Below are 27,105 nucleotides of genomic sequence, written 5' to 3' on the forward strand. Positions count from 1 at the left end.
CAGTGCCTGGCCCAAAAGCAACCGAGCAGCAGTCATTTGCTGGAGGGAGGAGAAAATGTTGCTCCGTTCCCTCCCACCTTACCAGAGCAGTCTCACCTCCTCTTCTACTTCCTCTTCTCACTTTTTCCCCTCCTCCTCCTTGTCTTCCTCCTCTTCCTTCCTGCTCCGCCCCCATCCCCCTCCCCTTCTCCACCAACACCACCACCTATCCCCCCATCCACACCCCCCACCTTCCCTCCAGTTCTTTGTCATCTCTTTGGGTGAATTCCCAGCTGACTCTGTTTGTCATGGCAACCAACCAGTCGTGGTGACTGGGCCTGCAGCTCCTGCTTCCTGTGTGTGTGTGTGTGTGTGTGTGTGTGTGTGTGTGTGTGTGTGTGTGTGTGTGTGAGGAATGAAGAAACGCATGCGCAGTGTGTATGTGTGTAGACAGCGGCTGGCTGCATGAGCCTGTCAGCCTGGATTAAAGTCAAACATACTGCAGCAATGCTTTTCTTTCTTTCTTTCTTTCTTTTTTGCAGCACATAAACAATTCAGTAGATACATGTATCTCTTAAAGTTAATGTGTTTATTCAGGGAATTTCATGCAATAATCTCTCTCAGCCGTTTTTCTCCTACTGTCCCCCCACCACCTCCTACTTAGTAACTCGGTGTGCTATTCTAATGTGGCACGAGGAGGGAGAGTGGAGGGGGTGGGCTTTAAATCTGGCCTCTGATCCTGTGGTACAGCAGGGAGCGCTGCTATTACATAACTTCTTGTGTGTGTGTGTGTGTGTGTGCTGGGCCTTAGTGTGCAGTGGTGAGGCTCCCACTGCAGCTGCTTATGGTTTCAATATATGTGTTTTTTTTAAATCCCCTGTCACAGTAAGCTTGTTGCGTTTAAGCAGCTTCTTGAATCACGCCAGTTAAGCTGCTATGCTTCAGTCTGAAAACTTCACTGTGGAGTATGTCAGTGTTTTAGTGAGATGAGGTTGGGTTTGATGATCATTTTATACTGTAATCCAATGGGATGCTGGATTTTACTCACCATAAGAATATATCCCTCAATTGTAAGATGATAATTTTCTTTTCTTTTCTTTTTTTAGAATATCAGAGTTGTTTTGAGGTGTATTGTGGGGAACAAACCAGAACATGACTCTATTTACAGAGCAGGGAAACGTCCACTAGTGAGAGGAACTAACTAGGACTGTGAAAAACTAGCTATTTATTAAGGAATGATAGTTTATTAATGACTTCTTTTTAAAAAAAAAAAAAAAAAAGTTGAATAGTCACAAAAGTTCAATAACCTGAAAAGAGAATTGACACTTGTGTCTGGTCAGTGTAATCAGTGATTGTTGAGTAGGCCAAACCACAGTTGCTTATAAAGTGGACCTATTATGCTTTCCCTGTTTTTCGGTCATTGTTTGCTGTCACAGTGCTGGATCGTCACATTAAAATGGGAAAAGTCTAAACTATAAACAGACATTTTTTTCTACTCTCAGTTTTGTGTGATGTCAGTAACATCCAGCGATAAGACAGCTAAACCCTAATGTTAGCAAAGCTATATGCGTCTTCAATAATCTCTCCTCTGTCTCTGCTTATTTGTTTTTCAGATATATGTTCGGTAAAGGTGCGAAGCGAAAGCTGGACGAGGATGAAGAGGGGCTGGAAGGCAAAACGCTGGAGGCGCCGGTGGCGGGAGGGGGGCTAGGCGTCACTCCAGAAGGTCTTTCGAAGGTGTCGTACACCTTGCAGCGGCAGACCATCTTTAACATCTCTCTGATGAAGCTGTACAGCCAACGGCCGCTGGGAGAACCCAGCCTGGAGCGCCGCGTCCTCATCAACAACATGCTCCGCCGCATCCAGGACGAACTCAAGCAAGAGGGCTCCCTGCGGCCACTTCTCCTTCCGCCCTCGCCGCCACCCGACGACCCCATGGACGAAGGCTTCCGTGAGGCGCCGCCGTCTTTCGGCGTTCTGTCAGCGGCAACGAGCACACAGGTATCCCAGCCTTCTGCACTGCTGATGCCAGCGATTGCTCCTCCGCCTTCACCCCACCCAATGGTGCCTCCCAACTGCCAGGTATCCCAGGCCTGCCCCAGCCGTCTGGAGGCCTGTCCTGCCCCCTTGGAGGCCTGCCTCACTCCTGCCTCTTTACTGGAGGAGGATGGTGGAGATTCAGCCTTTTGCGCGGTATCTCCACCCACCCCTCCGCTGTCACCACCCCCAGTGCAGCCTCCCATTTCAGCACCTCTGAGCCAGGCCCCCTCTGTCCCTGTGCCTGTCTTTTCCTCCTCTCTGAGTGACATGGAGTTGGGTCCTCCTACAGCCATAACAAGGACAGCAGCAGCTAATACTACGACCATGACTACCTCCCCAGCTCCCACACCAACCACCCAACACCTCCCACCTACACCCACCGGCTCACCCAGAGACTGCAGGACTACGGGTGCTAAACCAGAGGCAGCTGCCGTTTTCCTAGTGGAAGGCCGCTGTGCTGAGCTCCGGCCAATGGACACTCTCCCTGCAGTGCCCCCAGGTGTCCTGGTAGACGTTTCCTCCTCTCCTTCTTGTCCCCCGTCCTCTTCCTCGCCCTTTCTCTCAGACTTGGCGTTGGATGATGTCCTGTTCGCCGACATTGACACATCCATGTATGACTTTGACCCTTGCACGACAGCAGGGGGAGCAGGGGGTGGGACAGCAAGCACCGGCGGCCTCGCCAAAGTGTCGCCAGTGGTGACAGCGGACGACCTACTCAAATCGTTGGGGGCACCGTACAGCGGCCCTGCCCCCCAGGTTTCAGCCAATCAGCCTTTCAAAATTGATCTGACAGAATTGGACCACATCATGGAGGTGTTGGTGGGCTCCTGACTCAAGGATGCCCCCCCCCTGAGAAACAGTTTAATCAGACTGGAATGAAAACGTGGGATCGATTTTTTTCCTGGTTGTTGTTTTTACATTGTTTTTTTTTAAAAACTCTCTTCAAAAGTCGGTAATTGTAAACATCGATGGTGATGTCAGTTAGTACTACTATGACAACTACTACTACTACTACTACACAACACTGTGCATGCACTGTCCTCGCCTTTCCAAATATGGAAAAGAAGTAACCGGGAAACAAACACATATAATTGTATTTCTATACTTGTGAGGACCTCCTTTGACTTCCTTCATTCCCGAAACCTAATCCTCTTTGTAATCTTTAACTTTAATCTAAGCCTTAACCCTAAGGAGTAACTGTAAATAGAAGCAATGAAATTGTCCTTGTTGTGGACAACTCTATCTACCCTTGTGGGGACACTTACTCCTCACAGGTAAAGAAATACAAGCATAAACATGAGACACACACACACACACTGTAATTATGGCTTTTAGCAGATGAGTGCCTTTCAAAATGACCACTTATTCAATTCCTGTTTTTACAGTATTTTTTTTCTTTCGTTTTAACAGCTTAGAGAGGTCACTCCTTAATGTTTTTTGTTTAATTTATTGTATTGAAACTATCGTTAAGTAAGGTAATTTCTCATGATCAAATAGTAATTATTTAATCTCTATCTTATTACTGATGCTATGTTTTATTTGTAAAGCAAGCATAAAAAGGAATATGTAGTTTTACCAGTGTGCTAGATGACATATTAGCTTGGCTATACGATTACAGTTTGGGAGTGGCTCTGCGACGCCTCGCCTGGTAAACTCTTTTTGTACACATCATGTCTATGAATTCAGTGCAGGACCTTCGTTTTTTGTTTTTTTCTTCCTTCTCCTTATCAGCAAGCACATATAACTGTGCTGGATGCTGTTTTACATGCGTTCGGTCATATGAGCTAGTTATCATGATTCACTTGCAGCAGAATTCAAATGAGCTACACCCACAGGGGAAAGCTCGGCGTGTTTACATTGGAAGCAGCAGCAGCAGCAGCAGCACCGACTCATGGCTCCCAGTTGGATGTAGATGATGTGAAAAGTGCAGCCTAAGCAGAGGCTCAGGGCCCACTACACGCATGTTAAATTTAGCTGCGCAGGCCTGAAAACAAAACAGCTGTTACCCCATTGCAGGGAAATTCACTGTGGTACCACTGCAACTCTTGGAATTACACAAGAAAAATGTGGGCGTTTAGTAGGACTACTATTTTTTGGGTGAGGTTTAGTTCCCTCTGATTTAGCAACACAGGTGACTGGCAAATTGTAGCAGGACATACAGTATTACACACACCCTGAGTATGTTTACTTGTGCTTAGAATAGAAGCCCTAAAGTGCAAAATCTCACGGTTCTGCGGGACAATTTTGAGATTGCCTCAAAAAGCTCACGGGCCAGGAGGTCTAAATCTGACTCGTAAATAATAAGAATGCGGGTGAAGTAGGAAACCCAAACCACAGTGTTAACCTGATACTGCAACCATGCAAAGTGTTGTTTCAAAACACTTCCAACCACCACCCAGCAGAGGTCACCATTGAATATTTATGGCATTAAAACACAAAACTGGCAGTTAAGTGATTCTGAGTAACAGTTGTCTGTGGGTTTAAGGTACATATTACACAGAATCATCTAGTGAAAGTATAGAAGGGGCACCAGAGAACACAGCTTTAATGTTAGTCACCATTGTAGCTGCTGTGTGCTGTATTTTCTCATCATACAGCATCTGTCAGAAGAAGCATTTCTGGACACTGTAATGATCCAGAGGGCTGGGGAATGCCACCAGTGGCTATTTTGATCATGGAAGCGTTTTTCAGCAAGTCACCGTAAGAACCCCTGAACCCTTGTGTGTTTGCCAGCACAACTTTGCGGTGGTCTCGCTGTATTGTTTGAGAACATTGTGTTCCAGTGGAAGATCATCAGCTTCCCAGGGTACATTTGACTTCAACTAGCTTGTAAAAGGATGGCATTTTAAACCGAAGCAGAGTGTGAGCCGAGCACATGGCAGCACCAACTAATACCATTTCTAGATGACCGTATCTTGTTGCTTTCACCATATTTAAATTTTGGAGTGCTTGTTTTTCTTTCCTTTTTTTAAATTGTCATTGAAGTTATTTATTCGTATGGATTTTTCCCCCTTTTTTTGTAAATATATTTATTTTTTATGTGAACATTTGGATTGTAAATGTGTGTACAGAATGTGTGGTAGGAATGTACTTCAAAAAGGAATGTATCCGAGTGTGGAACTATGGGGTGGAAGCCATTTTTTTATATACATAGATAATTATATTATCTTGTTTATGTTTGTTTTGTTGCATTGTTATCGTTTTTTGTTTTTTTGATTTCTGGGGTGGCAGCCACAACTTTTTACATCTTTTGTACTCTCTTGTTCATCACTTTCCAGTTGAAGGCGAAGAGTTCATGCAGCAATACTCAAAAAGCCCATCTCAAACCTTCAGATGTCAAGTCTCCAAAGCCTGTCAGATGCTCTGATGCCAAAAGTAATGTACATAGTATGAACAACATTCAAGGTTCTGAGTCTTTTTCGATCAGTGTTTGTCACCGAATCGGTTTAAGCGCTGTCCGAGCGTGCGGCAATTTCTAACCGCAGATAAGGACTGACCACAGTCGAGGCTGAGTCCCTCTGCAAAGGCTGTATTTTACACAGACCTCAGAGCTGTGCCTTTTTCTATGCAATAGAACACAAACACACACAGAGAAACTATCAGCTGATCACTGTATTGGGATCCAAATGTGGACTGTAGATAATATATACATATATATGTATATGTATATTGATATATTGATATATGTATATATATACATACATATATATGTATACATAGTAAATGAAATAAAAGTACAGCTGTCTATGAATTTGAAACAGTCTTACTTTTGTAGTTTTATATTTATATATATATGTATGTATGTATATATATATATATATATATAAATATACATATACAATAAACTGTAAAAAGAGCAGGTGTCTGTTGTGTCTCCTTGTCTTTGTTCTTTTGACGTGTACATGATTGAACATGAGTCACTGTCAAAGGTGGAGTGATGACAAGCAGAAGTGGAATACAACTAATAAACTGGTTCTTGGGTTGGTTAAAAAAGATGAGGGAAATCTTACCACAAGTTCAACTTGTGTGTGTAATAAGACTCACATGATGAGAGGGTTATGCACAGTACCTGTGAAGAAGATGGCCATGAGGTGTAACCGAAAGCTCTGGAAACTAACTTAAAAATTAATTAAATTGCAAATCAAATGTATTTATATGGCGCCAAATCACTGTCACCTCAAGGCACTTTATATTGTAAGGTAAATACCCTACAATAACACAGAGGAAAAATATCAACAATCAGATGACCCCTATGAGCAAGAACTTGACAACAGTGGGAAGGAGAAAACCCCTTTTAACAGGAAGAAACCTCAGGCAGAACCAGGCTCAGGGAGAGGCAGCTGTCTGCAATGACCGCTTGACCAGAAAGAGTTCCAGAATTGTCGACTTCCACTCGTTTTCTTGAATTTCTTCAATAACCAGGTCTCTTGAGGCTGTTGAGTATCCTTGCTATTAAAATTGTTGAAGATCTTAACAATCTGGGTACACTAAACACTACAAGAGGTAGTTGCCTCATCCAGAAGCACAACATCGCCTTACAATGATCATAAAGGTTATGGATAAGTATAATAATAATAATGACTAAAATAGTAAACCTTTACTGCTTTTGGTCAGTTTTGGGCCTCGGTGCCTCCCAAAAGGACCAGCTGTTTCTTGCTTGTCCTTGGGTGACAGCTCAGCAATCTCCAAGAGGAAGCTAAGTATGTGTCTTTCCCTGTTTTCTTCCCCCCCTGCAGTTTACAATGGCAGGGCGCCAATGTTAGCCACTGTTAAACAGCCATGACTCCAGATCCACAAGCCGGTGGTTATTTCCAGCATTCAGGCCACACAGCTGTGAGGGGAAGGAGGACAGTCTGTCTCTATTGGAGACATGCAAAGTTTAACTCAACTTAGCAACAGCAGCACTGGGGTCAGTGAGGACAACCCAGAGGCAGCGAAACAGAGAACTGCCTCTCAGTGTGTCGTCTGAATATTGCCTCTCTCTCCTTTGAATGTATCCGGTCGTTAAGTCTGACGTCACTAGCCGTGTCTGGGCCTAAACTCTGCTGCAGGTCCATATATCAAACAATCACTATGGCATTACTGAGAGTTGAAAAACTGTCTAAAGTCTTTCATCTTTAATAAAATGATCAGCGTTCTGCTCTACCAGGTGTAACAATTGAGTTTAACATCCAGGCATCCATGAAAACGGAATTTATGACATTTAACGGAGTTAGAAGTTAGCAGGAAGTTAGCTCGCTAGCTTCTATCTAAATACAATATAGCATGTCCTGACTGCGGGGTTTTGGAAACAAATTAAAACGTACAGCTCTGTTATCACTTCCAACATAAATGAAGACAGAAAACTAAACAGCAGTGACGTTTGTAGGGTTACTGAAGTTTGGCTAGCTCGTATATAATGATGTGCTAAGCGACCGCTAGCGACACAGCTATGTTAGCATAATATAAACAAACTAACTTTTTTTCCACTCGATAAAAGTTAACGTGAGTGTTCTCGGTGGTCAGGAACAAATGTAATCACATGGCAGGATGCTGTAAAAGGACAAACTTCAGCCAGGAGAACAACTGAGATAATCCATCCACAATACGAGGTTAGTCACTCATATACTGCTGCATGGGCTGGGCTGTAGTTACATCCTAAGGTTTTAAAAACTGAGCTTAAATAAATGATTAGCGGTAATAAAAGCCGAGGAAGGTCAACAGTGATCACTGACTGTTTAGGAGCTTTTTGAGATTAAATAGAAGAAAATACAAAACATTAAACATGTTAACAACACAAAAGCCATATTAAACGCAGACTACTTTAGGCCCGGAAGTAGGATTCGTCACGTCATCACTTAACGACCGGATTAGCTGACCACTGTCTTTTATAAAGGCTCCGCTGATTTTATTGTCATGCTTTCCTAAAACATTATCTTTCATTATATTTCACTTAGATTTTTTTCACAGTCATAGAAAATGTGTGAAAGCTATTGCACCATCTGAAAGAGCAACAGGCTGTCAGTTTAGTCATTATAAAGGAGTGAAAACAGCGCTATTCAACGTAAGAAATTCCCATTGAAACAAGCTAATCAGACGTTACAGTCATGCAAACGTCATCGACTATAAAGGTCAAAAATTGATTGAGCGCCTAACAATGTCTAACATTATCTGATTTTACATATATGATACAATCTTTCAAATGATTCATATGTGGATCCAAGATATTACAAACCATTTTTAAAAATATATTTTATAATGAAAAGAAGGACAAATCAAATTTTAACACGTTTTTCATACTTACAGTTGCTACTCAAACATCAAGAATAATAAAGATAAACATATTTATTAGACACAAAAGCCAATAAACTGTTTAAGAAAAATGAATATGAAAACCTTTCCAGCAGCAAGCTGCTCCCTTTATTCGTACTTTCATGGCTTACCTTTGGTCAGCTGCGTCTTTACTAAACCAACCGCTCTCCAATGGGATCACCTTGTGGTCAAACACCAGCAGTGCAACAGAGAGTCTCACTAGTAAACGTGAGCAAAGCTAACAGTTCTTATCTTCCAACAGAAGAGACTGATGAACCTTTAAAATGATGGAAATCTTTTTCCCCGTCGCTGCTGTTCCGTCTAAATGTGACGCTTTAAGAAAAGAAAAGGTGAAAGGAGCTGGTGAATAGCGCCCTCTAGGAGCCGCATAGCGCTGACCATGGTGCTGACAGGCCTCTGCTCTCCAGACACTATTCTCATTCTTGCACCCTGATTGGTCGCTTGCTTCAAGAGCAGATCTTGTATTCCACTGACTATTAAAGGCTTGTAAATAAAAATAAAAATAATTATAATAAAAGATTACAATAAAATATTAAATTGCATACAGAAAGGATTTATGAGTAAAAACGATACTTTAACAGAAAAAAGGTTAATAAAGCTCCTAAAATATCCATAATATTGCAAACAGTAACTGTTATTTTATTATCAGCATGCAGCAGCACTGGTTTGTGACAGATCACGATTAATCTCATTACCATGCCAAAAAGGCTGGAACACTGCACTGACTATTTCTGCCCGTTAGAGAAACAAATGTTGGTGTGATCCGTGTGAAAATGAAGAGACGACAGCTATTTCACTAAAATACCTATGGGCGCAAATATTTATAGTGAATAACTAAAAGTAGACATGAAATAGGATGCTCTCGTCTTAAGCCCAAGATTCGGGTGGGCTTTCCAAAAAGTGCAGAAAATGAGTGATGAAAAGGGTGCTTTCATGTGTTTGCATTATTAGGAAGAAGACAAGAAAAGCAGCAGAGCGCGCACTCCGGTGGAATGGCTTTTTGTCTGCTGTTTCAATCATAAAACCCTCAGTTATTTATTCAGTACTGGATACTGGCAATATCCCACGCTCTTGCATCATTTGCTTTTGGTATAAAGTACCCCCTTTTGTGCGCATGTTCCACTTGGCTTTTTGTGTCGTCGCTCACTCTCCATTGGCTCGCCCTGCCGCTTCTGCGCTCAGAGTTGAACGCCGGACCAGCCTTCACAGAAACGTGTGTCCTACCCACGCTGTCTGAAACCGGACTGGGCTTTCCACGCCGCATCGGAGATAATAGAAAAAAATAAAAATGGAGAAAAAGAGCGAGATAAACGGACACGCCATGCCCGGCTCAGCATCCACAGACCAGATCTTGGAGAAGGGCTCGCAGAAGAGCCTCGGAGAAAAGCTGATGGAGTTTCTGAGAAAGAACCTGCTGGTGATCTTGACAGTGTCGGGCGTGCTGGTGGGCGTCGGGCTCGGGATGATGGTCCGCAGCATGAACCTGACCAAAGCGCAGATGACCTACTTCGCCTTCCCCGGTGAGATGCTCCTCCGGATGCTGAAGATGATCATTTTGCCCCTCGTCGTCTGCAGTCTCGTATCGGGGGCCGCCAGCCTGGACACTCGCTCCCTGGGCAAGCTGGGGGGCATCGCAGTCGCCTACTTTCTGGTGACCACGCTGATCGCCTCAGGGATCGGGGTAGCCCTGGCTTTCATCATCAAACCCGGAGTGGGCGCGGGAGCCCTGAACACCAACAACCTGGGACTGGAGAGCGTCAGCAACAACAAGGAGACCACCGACTCCTTCTTAGATCTGGCCAGGTAAAGAGCCCCCTTTAATCGCCTTAAACAGCGCACACGGTAGCATGTTAGAGGGTAGTGTGGCAAGAAGGGGATTTGTGTGCTGTACTGTAGTGAATCTGACGGGAACTGTGGCACAGCGTGCCTCGGGGCGGTTTGGGAATGCTGGTTAGTTACACACACGAATGGCTCCACGCTCGCAGTCATCCTAGGCATGCGTGCGCACACGCTCAGTAAGGCTACGGCTGCTGTAGTAAGCCTCACATGTGCGCCACTGAAACAACCAAGTCCTCTCTGCCACTGTAGCAGACTTGATCTGTGTACCATCTAAATGAGTGTGATTACAGTTATAGTAAGATTTCAACGGTGGTCCTGTTTGGAAGTGTTTAAGATCAATGTCACAAACCGAGTGACCCCGTGGAGCAGGTCACTCGGTATCTGTAAACAGTGCTTCATTTGTTCAGGTCAAATCTTCCACTGACAGTTCAGTCTGCTGCTCTGATGTGGATGGAGAGCTTTGCCTAACAGTTAAAAGTGTTCCCACTCAGATTGAGAGTGAATTGAAACCAGATGTTTCCCAGAATTGAAACCAGATGTTTCCAATCATCGGTATCTGGGAACACAAACAATTGTGTAAGATTGTGCAGTTGTGTAAGATTGTAGGACCAGGCCAACGAAAGTTGAGTGTCCTCATCTGACTTACTGCGGACCTACAGCTATGCTGGTGCTATGCATGATAGAGTATTGTATCTAGAATGTGTTTTATTCTGCGTGCTCTGGCAGATTTACTAAATGATAAATGATACATGATACTATTGATGATAACCTGATGATAAGTGATGCAGACTAATGAAGTAATGATGAAATAATGACCGTGCATGTGAATAATAACACAGTGACAGTAAAATAACATTCCTTGACGTGACAACTCCTCCTCTTGGGCTCGCTTGCGAGGCCAAGAGGAGGAGAATTAGAAAATAATACTAATTCAGTCGTCTATGTATCAGTTCTCAACCCACTCAATAAACCAGACAGGATGCTGGTAACAGTATTACCTTCTTAAAATTGTGTTTGATTCTAATGAGCTTCATTACATGTGTGTGTGTGTGTGTTAGTCGGGTTAATACATTTTCTATTTCTATGTATCCTTTTATGTACCTTCCCCCTTTTTTCTGAAACAAAACTCCGTTCACTCCAAATTTTGTTCCAGAAACATCTAAATGAAAAACTCTGGCATAATCAGGCACAGCTAAACCCCAATGTTTGCAGGTTACCATCGGCAACCACACTGTGTGTTGTTAACCCCTTCTACAAATACCCACTTTTAATGTGTTACACTTTATGTATGATTCTGTGTTATATCTAGTGCATATTATGTGAAGGTGTGGTGTTATCTTTTCCTTTCTCTAACAGTACATTTGCATACCTCAGTGTTTGTCTTCCTCCCCCTTTTGTGGTGGTCTGGACACTGTGTCAATCCTCCACTTCCAGGCAGTCGTTTGTCTCCCCGGATTCCTTAACCCAATTTAATTCCCCAAACTACAACAGCCGCCTCTGTCATCACGTGCTCCTTTCCTCTCCGTTCTTCTCTCCCACTTTTCAGTCCAATGGCAGTCAGTTCTCTTCAGCTTTGTCCCGTGTATCTCTTTGTCTCACTGTCTCTTTCATTGCCATCTCGCTCCAAACATGGCAAATGTCAAACTCAGACAGTCTCCTTAAAGGTCCTTCACACACAGTGAGGTTGCAGCTTGCTGGAAACGCATCTCCATCCATCCAATCCAGATGGTGGGTCTTCTCTTTCTGATGCCGTTTGCCCACAGCGCTGCTGGACCTCTCTGCTCATAACTCTGGTATTGTCTCTTGGACTTCTGTCCACTGTTGATGTTCATGCTCGTGCTTCTGGAACTGCACTCTGTGTCTTCAGGGAGAGATTAGCTTCCTTGGAGCTTGCTTGTTCAGGATGAGAATGGGAAACTGCAAAACAATTCAGCCAAAAATTCTGGCTGGGTGTTTCTATTTTTATTTCTAATGATTTTAACCTATAATTTTCTTCCGACTGCTGCCCATGGAGAATTGATTCAGGTCCGTTCCCCACCTGTAAACGACAGACTGAGAGACTCTCATTATACACTGTGACTCCAGATGTTTTAATCACTCCTAAAACAACACATCTCTACTTATTCTGTTTTGGACTCTACTGACTTTAAACCCCAAATGTGAATTTTTAGTTGTTCATAACCGCAAACACAAAAAATCTTCTTGATGTTGTTATCAGTTATTTTCGTCCACAACACTCCAAATTATGTTTTCATTTTGTGTCCAGCAGGGGAATAAGGTGACCTCTAGCATCACTGCTTCCCCAGTTGGAGACAATTTCTTTTGTCAGATAGCGTAAGTGCCACTTCCAGCAGGGAAAGGAGGGTTGCACAGCAGACCTTTGCAGAGTCATGTCACATCTGATCGACACTATGCCATAACATAAGTACCTGTAATTATGGATTATTTTTAACCTAAATTAGCTGCCACTGTTAAGAGTGTATCTTGACACCGCTGTTACACACAACTGTGCCCGATAAGGAATACTTTATAGAGCCCAGATTGCAGTCTGATGGCTTCCAGGGGACAAATAAGCACAAATAAAAAATCTACTGATGGCTTTTCACTGATTATGAAGAGACACAGTCAGTGTCTTTGGGGCAAACTCTTCATTATACAGGTAGAGGTTCTGTGGTACAATTTTCAACTCAACTCCTTGTAAAGTTGGTAATTATTTTTTCCAGCATGGCAGTTGTTCATGGAAGCAGTGCTGTTAGGCTATAAATATCAGTGTTCTTCAGCAGCCTTCAGTGGTTAATAATAAGTTCCAACAGTGTGAGGGAAAGCTGACAGCTGTTGAAATAGTAGGATGTATTTTGGGGAAGGCAAAGAGGTGCAGAGCCTGTAGCAGACTGTAGTGCAAACAGCTAGCACACCTCCCTTATCATGATAGCAGGTGGACATGCTGCTGTTATTTCTCAAACTTTATGCTTTTGCAGGTATTCAGATGGTGTAAATTTCACAGTGGGTTACATCAGAACAGGACAGAACGCAAAAGCTAAGTCCAGTGAAGAGAGTGTTTTTTTTCTGCTTCTCATTCTGTGTTTATACATATAGACTAAGGTTCATTTGATTCAGAAAGTAAGAATATTTTGGGAATATTCATTTTTAACAAGTTTCTGATTCAGGTACTATTGAAAAAGCTAACATTTAACTTTAGCTAGTTAAGCTAAGCTTTAGCTAGTCTTAGTACCAGATAAATCACTGTGCATTTTCTTGATATAGACTGTGTGAAAGATGGTGGCTGTTGTGACATTACCCCTGTTGCTTTCTGAAGTCTGTCAAGCCTCAAGATTAGTTTCTGCTGTCTCGACTTCATCTCGGCTTCAAATATGGGATGAGGTGGGGCAGGTCTGACTTTGAAACCACTCACACATTGCCTAACAACTTCTAAATCACAAGCCTTTAGCCAATGAGCATAGCGTGGATATTCCTTCTTTTCAAAACATAGTACAGACACAATTTACACAACAGACTTCATTGGAAACATTTACTCACAATGTTATTTTCCCATAAACTTCCACAGATACTGTATCAAACACCTGGTGGACTGAATGCTTTTTAAGACACTTCAGCAATGGTTTCATTTTTCCCACCCAAAAGCTTTGTCCATGCTTTCTGCTGTCTATGTTCCATAAACATGTGTCATATCACAGGGTATTACATTATCTCCCCCCCCCCCCCCACACACACACACACACTCCAGATAGTCTGTTTATTCAGTGCACTACCAGGCATGTGGTGTTTGACTAAAAACCTGAAGGTTCAGCCAGTCAGTTTTATTTGTGTCAAAGTATCAAAACGCTGGTGTTAGCTTTGTGGCTTGCTAGCCTGCCCATTTTTTAAATAACCTCTCTATATTTTAGCTTTTCTTTGCTAGCTTTTAGGACTAAACGTATATTTTGGATTGTTTTAACTTGTTTCTGAAACATGCTTACCAATTCTGCTTGATAGCAACTAACTATTTAAGGCACGGAAAGCTAATGCTCGCTAATCTAAGAAGCTAATAAGCATTTTATTTTCATCTTCTTAATAAGGCTGAGGTTTCTGCACTTTGCATTTTGAAGATTTACTGTTAGCATTTTAGCATTTTAGCTAGGACTATATTGGTGTTTACTGCCAAAAGTGAACATATCTTAACGAGAGGCAAAAGCTAGCAAGTTTGGGATGTAACCTGCATTCATAAACTGTAGGAGGACAATTCACAGCCACACACATCAGCTATTTAATACTGAGTTATACATTAATAAAAATTCTAAAATGTTCCCATCAAAGCTGAAGCACAAATTTATACCACTAAATCTACTGGCTGGATGTGTCCATCCAGTAGAAAAACCTGTAAACTGTTGCATTAAGTGCCATCTAAAAACCAGAAGAACCAGCAACAGACAGACGGGTCATTTCAGATCACATCATTGGATTTGAATTAGGCCTTGAAATGATCATTCATGATACTTGGCTTCGATTAATTAGAAAGTCAAGCTATTATGTAACATCAGTGCACAGAGAGACAGTGGGCCTCTAGGGAGACTCTGGGAAAATCATGCCAGCTCACTTCTGAGTTCCCAGGCTTAATCCAGATTCTTGCTGTGGTCATGTGCTAGGATGAAACCTGACTGCCTTCATATAAAGGAAAAGAATTTAGGGAATCTTGGGTTGCAACAAGAATTTAACCAAAACATATCACTTGTTTGAAACATCAGGAAAGAAAAGACTAAGTGAAGATATTGTGGCTACCTGCCAGCGTGTCCTGGGGAGCTGAGATATTCAACAGCTGAAGCAGCATTTGTCCCTGAACTCAAGGCAGAGTTGACGGGGTCATGGTGTTATGAGCTGAATTGCTTGGCTCTGGTCTGGCCATGGGAATAGATGTGAGCAAAGCCTGTATTTCTTTGCACAATACAGTGTGACCCCAGAGGATAACGTTACAACAAACACACAGCAGTACGTAGAAAGGGCCTGCAGGCTTCTAGTAATCCCTGCATGATTATCTTACAGTAGTGAAAATAAACTCCTTGACACTCTGTCTGTGACAATCTGTCAAGAAAATGTTTGAATGAGGGATTTATAACGACAAAAGGGATAATGAACCAAAGTAGGCTGTTCACTTTGAGGATGAATAATAAACTCCGTGTAAATCTGGTTATTATCCTCTGCATTACTGAGGTTGTCATAAATATGAAAGACAAAAAATCATCTCAGTGCCAAATTACTCCTATTGTTCCTCACTGTCTTTTAGTAACTGACTATTGTGATTATGTCACATTTCCCATGCTGTTATTACTGTCATGATTAAAATTATGGAAAAAACAAAACAGCAATACTGTGTGTCTATTGCTGATCCAAAATCCAGTACTATGGACTACATACAGGTGTACCTGATCGCTAACCAGCAACATCACTTATACTCTGTGATATTCAGATTCTGGCAATCTGGCAAATTCAGGTGCGGGATGAATGCCGTGCACTCTTTGACAAGTTGCAAGATGTTGCCATCGGGGACTTTCTGGCATTCAGAAGGTGTGCTTGGCCTGCAGCAGCATTTAGGTGGATGTTACTTGACAAAGTAACTCCCAAAAAGTTGATTCTGTTCATCTGGACGTAGCATTTTCAGTGAGAGACAGTGACAAGTGACTTCTTCCTTTTTTCCTTACTTGGATCATTGAGAATGCATCAAGACATGTTAAAGTAACATCTAAGATAATCTCAGTTGCAATCAGTGTTCTCCTGTGAGTGCTTCTTGTGACCATGTTAGACACAAGATTGTACTGACACTGTTAGTAGTAGTGACACTGTTAGTAGTGCTTCATGTTGGCAAAATATCTCAGTCACTATTGGAACGTGTTGCCAAGAAATTTTGTAGCCTTTTGCTATGGTAATGCAGACCTCAAGTAAAGTTTGTCGAGCAGTTGACAAAAGAACAGCAGCCAAATAATGATGAAGAAAGAATAGAAAGGAAATTAATTAAAAGAAAACTTAAGAAAATATGAATCTTCACTACACTGTGCATCAGTTTTGTATCAGAAAATAACTGAGTAGTATGTGAGACTTGCAGTGCTTGAGTTAGAATTTGAAAAGTATAAAGCGATTAAATTTAGTCTAATTTTATTTTCCACATCTGCCTGACTTTGCTTTACCTTTAGTTGACTGGAGAACAGTGAAACCTCCAGGGAAAGATAACTAACCCTAGGTAAGACTAAGACTAATTTGTTTTACGAAAAGCTGAAACAGACAGCAGGTTCGTGTCCGAACAGCTGCTTTATCAGGGAGTTTGGAATGCAAACTTTAGGGAGGATCCTGGGAAAAAGGCCAAGATACCACGATGGTAAACCAATCCTGTTGGGAATTTACTGTTTGGGTGGGATAGCCACATGATTCTGAAATACCTGTCCAATCTTGTTGTAGATGTTGGCCTTTTACCATTTGTTCAGATAAAGCGGCTCACACAGGAGAACAGGACTGAGATGACTGTAATTTTCCGTGGCGCTAACTTGTTTTTGCTTCCGTTCTCAGGAATTTGTTTCCAGCAAACTTGGTGGCTGCTGCCTTTCGTTCTGTGAGTGCCAGCTCCTTACTTCCTGCCCACCCCCACACACACAGACACACACACCTTTTATCCTCCTCTTTCCTGTATCACCTGTGTCTCGTGCAGATTGTTCATTCAAATTTATTTTCCCAACCACACGGATGCTCCTACAAATCCATTTAGAGTTGCCATAAATCCTGGTTAGAGCACCAAGAGCCTCTTAATGAGGAGACATCCAGAATAGAGTCCGCAGCGCACCCCTGTTCACCCGAACACCTCTTTTTCTTGTCCCTCACCAGCCGTTACCATGGCGAAACCATTCCATTAAAGCTAGCCTAGCAACCCACCTCGCCTCGGTACTCCTCAACACGGGCCGCTCCATCGCACAACATCCTGGCTGTTACAGCTAAAACAAGGACCTGGAAAATTCAATATTTGGAGATGAAGTGATAGAAATAAACTATACACACATGCACACACAGGGAGAAAGGAAAGCATGTTCACACTCTTTTAATCACGCACAGACACACTTCATCAAACCATAAATGTCTCCTAAACCACACCTGTAAATTACACACACACACACACACACACAAATAAGTCAGTTATTTCTCACAGAAAGAGTAAAAAAGTGTTTAAAGTGAAGCCAGGTTACAGAGTTCAGTGTACCCCCACACACTCAGTATATGCTGTGGTAGAGCCCCCCGTGGGAACGGCTCCAACAGTGGATTAGACCAAAAAAGCAGAGGAGAGGGGGGATTTACACAAAATGACAGGCAGCTCGATGTTTAAACAGACGTTTAAACAAATGATGTGTGAGATTTGGATTATTGGATAGCTGGCTTTTTCAGTTGAGACTATACCCATCGACTCTATGTGCCTACATGCCCAAGAACTTTTAAGAACCAAGACTTTTTTAAGCTCATATAGATCTTTAGGAGATGTTGGAAACCTCTACCCTATAGGGGTGTCTAAAGAAATGCTTTGAGGGAAAGGGGGCATTGTTGCAGTTCTGTTTACTGAAAAGACTGAACATCAGTGGACCGTGTCCAACGGGGTCCCAAGTCTACTACAAAAAGTACTGACACAGTGAACTACTCATAGCCTGAAAATGTCCAGGATTTTTTAAACCTGCGCAACCAAGAAGAGGCCCATGGGAAGTCAGAAAATAAGACCCCCGAGGAAGACTGGTATAGGAAACATCTATCATATTTTAAAAAGGGGGTCAGTGGCAGCTTGTGGGTTCCCTTTTGTGACATCTCTGCTCAGATAGATGCCCTGTTCCTCAGCAATGTCTGTAAAATGTATTATTTAAAACAGTTGCACCTGATTATTCAAAGAGCAACTCTACAGATGTCATATTATATTAGAATTCAATTTCTAAAAACATTAATTTATTTCAGCAATACAACAAAATAAACAAGCGCATGTTTCTTTCTTTATGTTACAGTACGCAACAGACTACAAGATGGTTGCTGTGGGGAATGATACCAATGGGACGACCCTCTACCAAAAGGTAAAAGCTGGGAACGTCTGTTGCGTGAAGTTTTGCATGCATGAAAGTGCTCTCATCAAACAGTTACCTCTGTCAACAGGAGGTTAAGCCATCGTCCATCCTTGAGGTACATGTTTGCTCTGAGCACCTTGTTTGTATGTCAGTCACCCGTGGGTGGAAAACCACTGAATAAGCAGTATGTGCACGTCTAATGAAAGAGCTGGTTTTGGGAAAGAGGGTCAAGGCTGATGGTGAAATGCTGATAGCCATGTGAACAGTACAATCACTACAAATAAGGCTAAAGGCCAGTCATTTTTATTTATGAGTTTTTAATCTGTCTTTAGCTCACTGGTGCCAAATAATCGTTAGATAAATATTACTTTACTCAATGAGTGCTTCTAGTTGTAGTTTTAGTACTCTTAAATTCTAAGTATTGATATATTTCTTATAATGTTTTGATGTCATAATCTGACTTTATAGATAAAAGGTGTTCAAAAAGGGAAAAACGAGTCACTTAGTAACTTTAGAATGCAACTGTGTAGACTGACACTATCACTAATGTGAATGTGAGGGGACATGCAGGTGAGACATGCATGTCCCTGCATATCTATCTATGTATGTATAGATAGATAGATAGATAGTGAATGTGACTGGACATGTCTCACATGCATGTCTCACATGCATGTCCCTGCATGTGAGACATGCATGTGAGACATGCATGTGCAGGGACATGCAGGGACATGCATGTGAGACATGCATGTGCAGGGACATGCAGGGACATGCATGTGAGACATGCACATGCATGCATGTGAGTCCCTGCATGTCTCACATGCATGTGAGAGATGCAGGGACTCACATGCATGTGAGACATGCACATGCATGCATGTGAGTCCCTGCATGTCTCACATGCATGTCCCTGCATGTGCCCATGTCCCTGCATGTCCCTGCACATGCATGTCCCTGCATGTCTCACATGCATGTGAGACATGCATGTGAGACATGTCCAGTCACTATCTATCTATCTATCTATCTATCTATCTATCTATCTATCTATCTATCTATCTATCTATCTATCTATACACATGTATTAATTTTTCTATATATTATTCAGCATGTGGATGAAAGTCAGCAGACGTTAGTGTTTCAGGGTTAATATGAAGGAAAAAAAAACAAGGCTTTATCTCTCTGTGGACAAGCATAAACATGGGAGTTGCAAATACCAGCAGAAGAGAGCTTATGTGATCTGCAGATTGCAGGGTTTTTGCATTTACCATCCATCGATGCATTTTCTTCTGCTACTAAAAAGCATGCTGGACTCATATAGTGCCGTTATCTTTATCTAGTGCTCACATGTTTTCCACTTCTCCACACAAGTTATTATTCCATACTGTGATTATACTGTAACAACACTAGAAAAGAACCGCAGGCTAAATAAATCTAGTAAATACTGAATACTTTTTAATATAAGCTTATATGAAGCTTCAGCAGTCTGAGTTAGCTAAAGGCATCTTTGTCCTGAGTGCTTTTTTTTTCTTTTTGATTGCCAGGCAACAAAACTATATTACTACAATGGCTTCATAAGCTATAGTGCCAAATCACAACAATAGCTGTCTCGAGGTGCTTTATATATTATATATACAATAAGAGGGAGAAAACCCCAATAATCAGATGACTCCCCCTATAAGCAAGCATTTCAGCAACAGTGGGAAGGGAAAACTCCCTTTTACAAGAAGAAACCTCCAGCAGAACCAGGCTCAGGGAGGGGCGGACATCTGCAGCGTGAGGGGAGGCAGGACAAAAAGGTGAAAGACAAAAGTGGAGTTTCACACAGTAACTGTTGTAGCAACCAGGCCCTTACGATTACATGCAGGTGTTGGTCACCGTGCAGGTCATCTTGACCCAGCAAGATGACCTGCATGCCTGATGTGAGGCAACATGATGTGCTGGTCTTTACTAGGAAGGAAAAACAAAATCCTGACAGAGGACCAGCACCAGATTTCTTGATTGCCACTTGCTTGCTACTTGTAGTGGATGTTGCATCATAAGTGTATGATGGCTTTGCTTATTTGTCAGCAGGAGAGACAGACGATCGGAAGCCGGCTAACAGATGCATAATGGTACACAGACTGCTAAACAAAAGCATTTAGGGAATAGTACAAAAGCCTTTTTAGGCTTGTACCACAGCAGAATCCTGTTAGTTAATACAAGGAAGCACTTTTAAAGGCTTTTAGTAGCACTGCACTCAAGTAGCTTGTTTGTACTCGAGGATCGTTAAAGAGCAAAGAGAAGTTTTATAAGTTACTCTATTTGATTATATAACTTGTTAAATTTTGAGGATAATCTTTAAATCCTAATGCTTCACCCTAGAGGCTGTGGCTTGTCCCCATTGACCCAGTATGGGGGAACAGTGGGGGGAATCTGATTTTGGCATTGGTCCATGGTATTTGTGTGCCGTGGGTCTTGGTGGACTGTCGCCCCCTACCCACCCACCCCAGTGCCAGGGGATGAAGCTGGTGTAGCTGTGGGAGAGCTCAGCACAATGGAAAGGGATTGAGCACAGGATTTGTCCTTGTCCCTATTTGTCATCCAGTTCACTGAATACTTCTACTGCCTCCAGACTTTTGCATTCGCACATACACACTCTGCAGCACGCAAAAGGTGTCGTATATACTACTGCAGTCTACACAAGCTCTACTATTTGACAAGTTTATCTTTCCACAATGAAAGGATACACATAAGGTTCCATCCAAGAGTTCAATGTGTGATTATCAGTGTGGAACTCCTATTGTGGGAAGTGTTTCAACTTGTTTTCTTAGCTAAGTTGGCTCAAGTTGGATCAACAAGCAATTTTAGCCTTGCAGGCAGTTTGAATTATGGGTCAGTGGACCACCACTTTGGTCCAGTCTGATCGAACTTTTCTACAGAGAGTCATAGTTCTCAGAGGATTAATCTCAAGCATTCACAGTACAACCTCACAGTAGTGAGTGGCTAGTGTTAAGATATGAGCTGACGTAAATATGAGGCGAGCGAGAGCCAAAAAAACTTAATTCTGTGTCGTGAAAATTTGTTAGTCGTTATTCTCTCAAACTGTAAATTCTTCTGAAGCAACTCAGGAGAAGAAGCGTATTGTTGCTATTTGTGTGCAGCTGAAACTGTGTGATTCAACTTTGCTTTTACATGGACAGAATGAAAAAAGAAAGGGATTTGGTAAAGTTGCACGGTCAACCACTGCCTAGGTAATGCTGTAGCTCTTCACTTTCCAAGAAAAGATTCTTCCACTCAAGCTCTTTAATGTACTTTCAGTGACACTAAGTCTTAGTAAAACAGATGCTCTTGCCAAGATACATTTGTCAAACCTTCTGCATGACTGGAGACCCTTTCCTCTTCTGTGTTTTGCTCCCTTTTCACTTAAACCAACTAGCCCTTCTTAACACAGTCTTGTCAGTATGCTCAGGCTCTTACAGTGTGACTCTGCTTGGTGCCTTAGGTCCCTTATGGTACAGAAACAGATGGCATGAACATTCTGGGTCTGGTGCTGTTTGCCATGGTGTTCGGTGTGGCGCTGAGGAAACTGGGTGACGAGGGAGAGGAACTCATCCGTTTCTTCAATGCTTTCAACGAAGCCACCATGGTGCTGGTGTCCTGGATCATGTGGTAAGTGCTCTTGGATGAAGTTTATTGAAATGTGGGGATATTTTATGACATTTATTAGTCAGTTAAAGAAGGATAGACATTGACTGTCTGTGCTGCACTATTTATTGTTGTATTTGACTCTTCCTTTCTCCTGTGTCTCTTTAGGTATATCCCCTTTGGCATCATGTTCCTAGTGGGCAGTAAAATTGTGGAGATGGAAGATGTGGTTCTTCTGGTCACCAGCCTGGGAAAATATATCTTTGCTTCGATTTTGGGCCACGTTATCCACGGAGGCATCGTCCTACCCCTCATCTACTTTGGTTTAACGCGCAAGAACCCCTTCAGTTTCCTGTCTGGCCTAATAACACCCTTCACCACTGCCTTCGCAACCTGCTCCAGGTATACTGGTACATTGCAGAATCACTCATGAGCTGTTACAGGGAACCTGCAAATCAATGAATATAAATGTATGTAAATAAAAAGTTGACATGTAATATTAGTGAAGTCTTACACTTATTCAGTATTTGGCCCTTCCTGATTTCTTATTTTTTGCATATTTGCATATTTATTATGAACATCATCACTGTGGAGGAATTTTCTTCTACTCTTCTTTGTAGGATTGTTTTTATTTAGCCAAATTGGAGAGTTTTTGAGCATGAACGGCCAAAGTGTCAGAGTCAGATTTAAATCTAGACTTTTAATGGGCAACTCCAAAAACTTTCAGAGGTGGACTTGATGGTGTGGTTTGGATTATTGTCCTTCTGCATAATTAATTTGAGCTTCAGGTAGACAGCAGAGTTAATGCTTCAGTGAATTATGGCAAGTTTCACATCTTGATGCAGCAAAGCAGCCCCTAATCAGCAAACCACCACGACCATGTTTGACTATTGGTACGGTGTTCTGCTGGTATGTTAGTTTTAGGCCAGATGTAATGGGACACAAACCTTCCAAAACTCAGTGTGACAGATACCAAAAATAAAAAGAAAGATTTTTTTCATTTGCATTTTTTCTTCTCTCATTAGTTCAGCAACTCTACCCTCTATGATAAAGTGTGTGGAGGAGAATAATGGTGTGGACAAACGCATCAGCCGCTTCATTCTGCCCATTGGGGCCACGGTTAACATGGATGGCGCTGCCATCTTCCAGTGCATCGCTGCCGTCTTCATTGCTCAGCTCAACAATACCGAGCTGAACGCTGGGCAGATCTTCACAATCCTGTAAGTTGATTGTAAGTTTATTAAGCAATAATACCACCAACATTTCCTACTGGCATAAACAGGTGGAAATTTATTGTGTTTCATTGTGAATCACACTTCCAGGGTGACGGCCACAGCCTCCAGTGTTGGTGCAGCAGGCATCCCAGCCGGTGGCATCATCACCATTGCCATCATCCTGGAGGCCATCGGCCTGCCGACCAACGACCTGTCCCTCATGCTAGCTGTTGACTGGATTGTGTGAGTGTCATATTAGAAAACATAGGAGACTACAGATGATCACGTACACCTACACCTCACCTAGCGTATAGCAAGCCAACTAGATCAGCGTTTCCCAACTGTAGGACCAACAGAAACCCCCTGCAGTATTTTCCTAGAGCAAACACACACATAGGTTAAACAAACAAATGGAAATAGGTCATATTTAAAATACAGGTTCTTCTTTATGATACTAAGTTCAATTCTTCTTTTGAAAAGCAAAGGCCTTTTGTTAGTACAACCTTCCGTCTGCCTTGATACCATCATCATCACAAAATTTGTCACAAATGTTCTCTTTGTGAACAGAGATCGTACCACCACTGTAGTGAACGTGGAGGGCGACGCTCTTGGCGCGGGAATCCTCCACCACATAAACCAGCTGGAGATGAAGAAGCATCAACAGGATGGGGAGCTGTCGGAAGTCCGAGTGGAGGCGGTGGCCAACGTCCAGACAGAGGAGGAGACATCTCCATTAGTCACGCATCAAGCCAAAGCCTTAGAAGCTATGCCGGAAGCCATTGAGTCAGTGCTGTGATCCCAGCAAGACTTTTTCCTTTCTTGACCTTTTACCTTTGACATCTCTGACATGCTGCTTTTGTGGAAGCATTCTGATTCAGTGTAAGGGCAAAAAAATGCCTGATAGAGCATGGAAAGTCCACATAGTGTCACTGTTATTTTTAAAATTGGGTTTCCATTCTGGCATCTTAATGCTAAATTGAATATATATGAAATTTTAGAATAATTTACACTGAAATGATTTGCCCAGTCACTTAAGTCAATAGTTTTTGTATTTTACATTTTATTTATTAAAGCATTTTGACATGAACAGTGACAGAAACATACCAAGTCTAAAACATTCCCATAAAATGTGACAGTTATGTTCATCTTACTCCAGTCACTGCTCATCTGCATCTTTGTATAACAGGACATTATGAAGTGCATTTATTTCTTTTTATCTTCAGACTGCAAATACCATGACATGCTTAAAATATAGAGGATTAACGACTCAACAGATGCTGACAAGTAAGAGTGTTTAACCAATCTGTCTGTCATTGTTTAAGTACTGGTCGAAGTCTGGGTATGCGCTTTACTTCAATTTGATGTCTTTACTTGAATAGCTGGATGAAAACAACACATTTTGTAGTGTCAGGTTAGGTTGAAGTGGTAACTGTTTGGGCCTCAGTTTGAGAGTAATATTTTTCATAATCCAGAGAAAAGTTTACAAGGGCTGTTAAGAGGTTTTAGAACTGAAGAAGCTTCACAGCTGTAAAACATCTTCAAGAAACCCAAAGGAGTCAAGTTGCTTTCTTTCCAAGCTCCTTAGAATATTGGTCTGCATGTATTGCCCTATGTTCTCATGGGGGAAAGGTCAATTGTATGGTCTACTCTCTAAATAAAACAAGACCCTATTTATCTCTGAGAAAACAACCATTCTTCACATCAATATTACTACAGGGAAAAAGCTGACATCGGCATTTTACAAGCAGATGCCAACAATTTTGTAATGAGAGCAGCTTAAAAGTCGTTTTTGCTCTTTAAAGTTCAATGTACATCAGCCTTTTTAAGTTAGGTTAAAGTTGTACATACTGGCATATTTCTTAGCTTTTTGTGACAGCATACTTGTTTGATGTTTAGCTACACTGATTTTAGCTATTTTATTAAAAAGAAAATATAGCTAAGAGCATTATTGCTATGCTACCAAGGAGTCTGAAACATAGCTAGTTTTTCTTTTTTGTTTGCTAACCAGCTAAAGCTGTGTTAACACTATGCTAACAGTAAGCTATGCTATAATTTTTTAACTTACCACTTTACTTCTTTTCTTAGCTAAGTATCATGTCAGGTGTTTAGACTAAGTCCAGGGAAGCTCATTTGACACTTAGGTAATAACAACTGTGGCTAACTAGACAAATATAATAATGATATAGATATGAAATTATTGAAGGATGTTTATTTTCTAGCTTGCTATTCTTATTCTGGGAGTCAAAAACAGGTTTGTATGATTTACTGTCCATAAATGTCTCATTTATGTTAGCCCTGTGCTAGCCCATTCTGCAGCACCTCAATTTATACTTTGTCTGAAATAAGCCATTTTATTGTGTCTTTAAGAGCCCCATTCTTAAAGCCCCCTTTGTTCTGATTGGCTACATTCTGGAAGCCAGCAGAGGAGAAGCACCCTGTTCTTGTAAGCTATATGGCCTTTACTTTATGAAAGTCGAAAACGTTTGGAGACTTGGTATTCTGGGCAGTCAGAAGCTGTTTGAGCTTTTGGCTCACAGTGATTACATTTATATATGCTAAATGTAAATGTGGCAAACTTTAGCTATGTTTGATATGAACGTTCAACAGAAAATGGGAAAAATATATTAAAAAATGGTTTAAAAAGTTGAATACTTCACACACAGCTGCCAGAGTGTGTATTTGAAGGACTAATACAAGCCGTTGATACTGTTAATACTAACAGTTAATTTGTTTGTGAGTACTGTAACCACACTTCTTTGACACTCCAGGTCTGCTTTTATTGAAGATCACATGTGAAACTTGAAGTTGTAAGTGAGGTCAGTAGTTGACAGTGGTGTGTCTGAGAAATCACAGCAAATTCATAAGTCATTCATTCAAAAATCTAAATCCTCATCAAATGTTTACACTCAAATACTGGACCAAATTGCAGTTCATATCACGCTGCACGTTATTTTGTTGCAAATCCATCCTTTAATTATCGGGGTGATTTTTCTCAATGATGTCCGAGTCTTGCGCCATGACATTATGACACCAGAGTGGAAATTATATGATGTTTATTAATATTTATACTTTACTGTTTTTAAGAGGTGCATCCTAAGCTGTGTCAGAGCATCTGAATCCTACTCTTCTCGCTTATTACATAATTTTATATTCACAAATGAGCTCACTGACTGATATGAGTCTAGATGGTGCCCCTCAATACTTTGTGGTAACCTGGGATGTGATTTTCATATCTGATGTCCTGCTGATTTATGGTTTTGCGTGACTGCCAAATCTCTGCTGGTTGAGCAGCAGGATGAGTCTTTGCTGCCCTCTGCTGGCAGTTATGTGAAAGTACTAAGCTGCTTGCATCTCTTTCTGCATCTGTCTGAAATTGCATGACAGTGGTGAATTCTGCTATTTATTTGATCTGTCATTTAACAGCTGGTGATGAGACTGCTTTGCTCTTGTGACATGATTCTGTATTTTCAAATGAAGAATACTCAGAAGTGAGGGATTCTTTTTTGTTTTGTTTTTTCACGTGTGAAATGAAGTCATTCATGTCGCTGTCCCCTTACTTGTGAGAGGCTTGTTATGATGTGGTGGTGCTACTTTAGTTGTCTTCTTTAAAGAGGATGTAAACTAGTTTGTTTCAGGACTTATTACTCAATGGTACAGATTTCACACCTGATTTTTATAAGCTAACAATTTCTCTCTTAACTTAAAGCTTAGTAAACTGTATCTTGTACAATCACATGTAATTACACATGATGTGGTACATGTGTGATATATATTTTAATTTATTGTAATTAGTTTGACTTTTTTGTATTATTTGTGTGTTATACTTTTCCAGTTTCAAATATCTTTGTCCTTATTGTACACTTTTGAAACTAAGCTTCACCTGCCAGTGTTTCTGATGACCTCCTCCTCTTTTCTTTTAGGAATAGCTGCTACATTTCTGTGCCGTCTGTACAGCTGTCACTTTCCTGTTATTTTTGCTGTCTGTCAACATTAAAAGTTATTAAAGTTTTTTTTTTGTCATGCAACCCAAA

The 27,105-nt window shown here is 41.6% G+C and overlaps 2 protein-coding genes across 5 annotated transcripts in view; both read left to right on the plus strand.

Moving 5' to 3' along the window:
- The window catches only part of sertad2b (SERTA domain containing 2b), a 43,317-nt gene extending 37,541 nt beyond the window's left edge, over window positions 1-5,776 (plus strand). For all 4 annotated transcript variants that reach the window (XM_006808071.3, XM_035915444.2, XM_006808070.3 and 1 more), the window contains exon 2: window positions 1,593-5,776. In XM_006808071.3, coding sequence (XP_006808134.2) covers window positions 1,597-2,850 — 1,254 coding nt within the window. In that variant the 5' untranslated portion in view covers window positions 1,593-1,596 and the 3' untranslated portion in view covers window positions 2,851-5,776. The remainder of the gene's footprint in view (window positions 1-1,592) is intronic.
- Window positions 5,777-9,447: 3,671 nt separating this feature from the next.
- slc1a4 (solute carrier family 1 member 4) lies at window positions 9,448-27,105 on the plus strand. The gene is made up of 8 exons (XM_006808073.3): window positions 9,448-10,134; window positions 16,723-16,765; window positions 18,186-18,251; window positions 21,718-21,884; window positions 22,029-22,262; window positions 22,886-23,080; window positions 23,183-23,317; window positions 23,642-27,105. Exons 1-8 carry the CDS (start codon window positions 9,620-9,622, stop codon window positions 23,868-23,870), a joined length of 1,584 nt encoding a protein of 527 aa, XP_006808136.2. The 5' UTR covers window positions 9,448-9,619; the 3' UTR covers window positions 23,871-27,105.

The sequence above is a fragment of the Neolamprologus brichardi genome, chromosome 13 (genome assembly GCF_056152115.1).
Source record: "Neolamprologus brichardi isolate AB-2024 chromosome 13, ASM5615211v1, whole genome shotgun sequence".
NCBI classification, from domain to species: Eukaryota; Metazoa; Chordata; class Actinopteri; order Cichliformes; family Cichlidae; genus Neolamprologus; species Neolamprologus brichardi.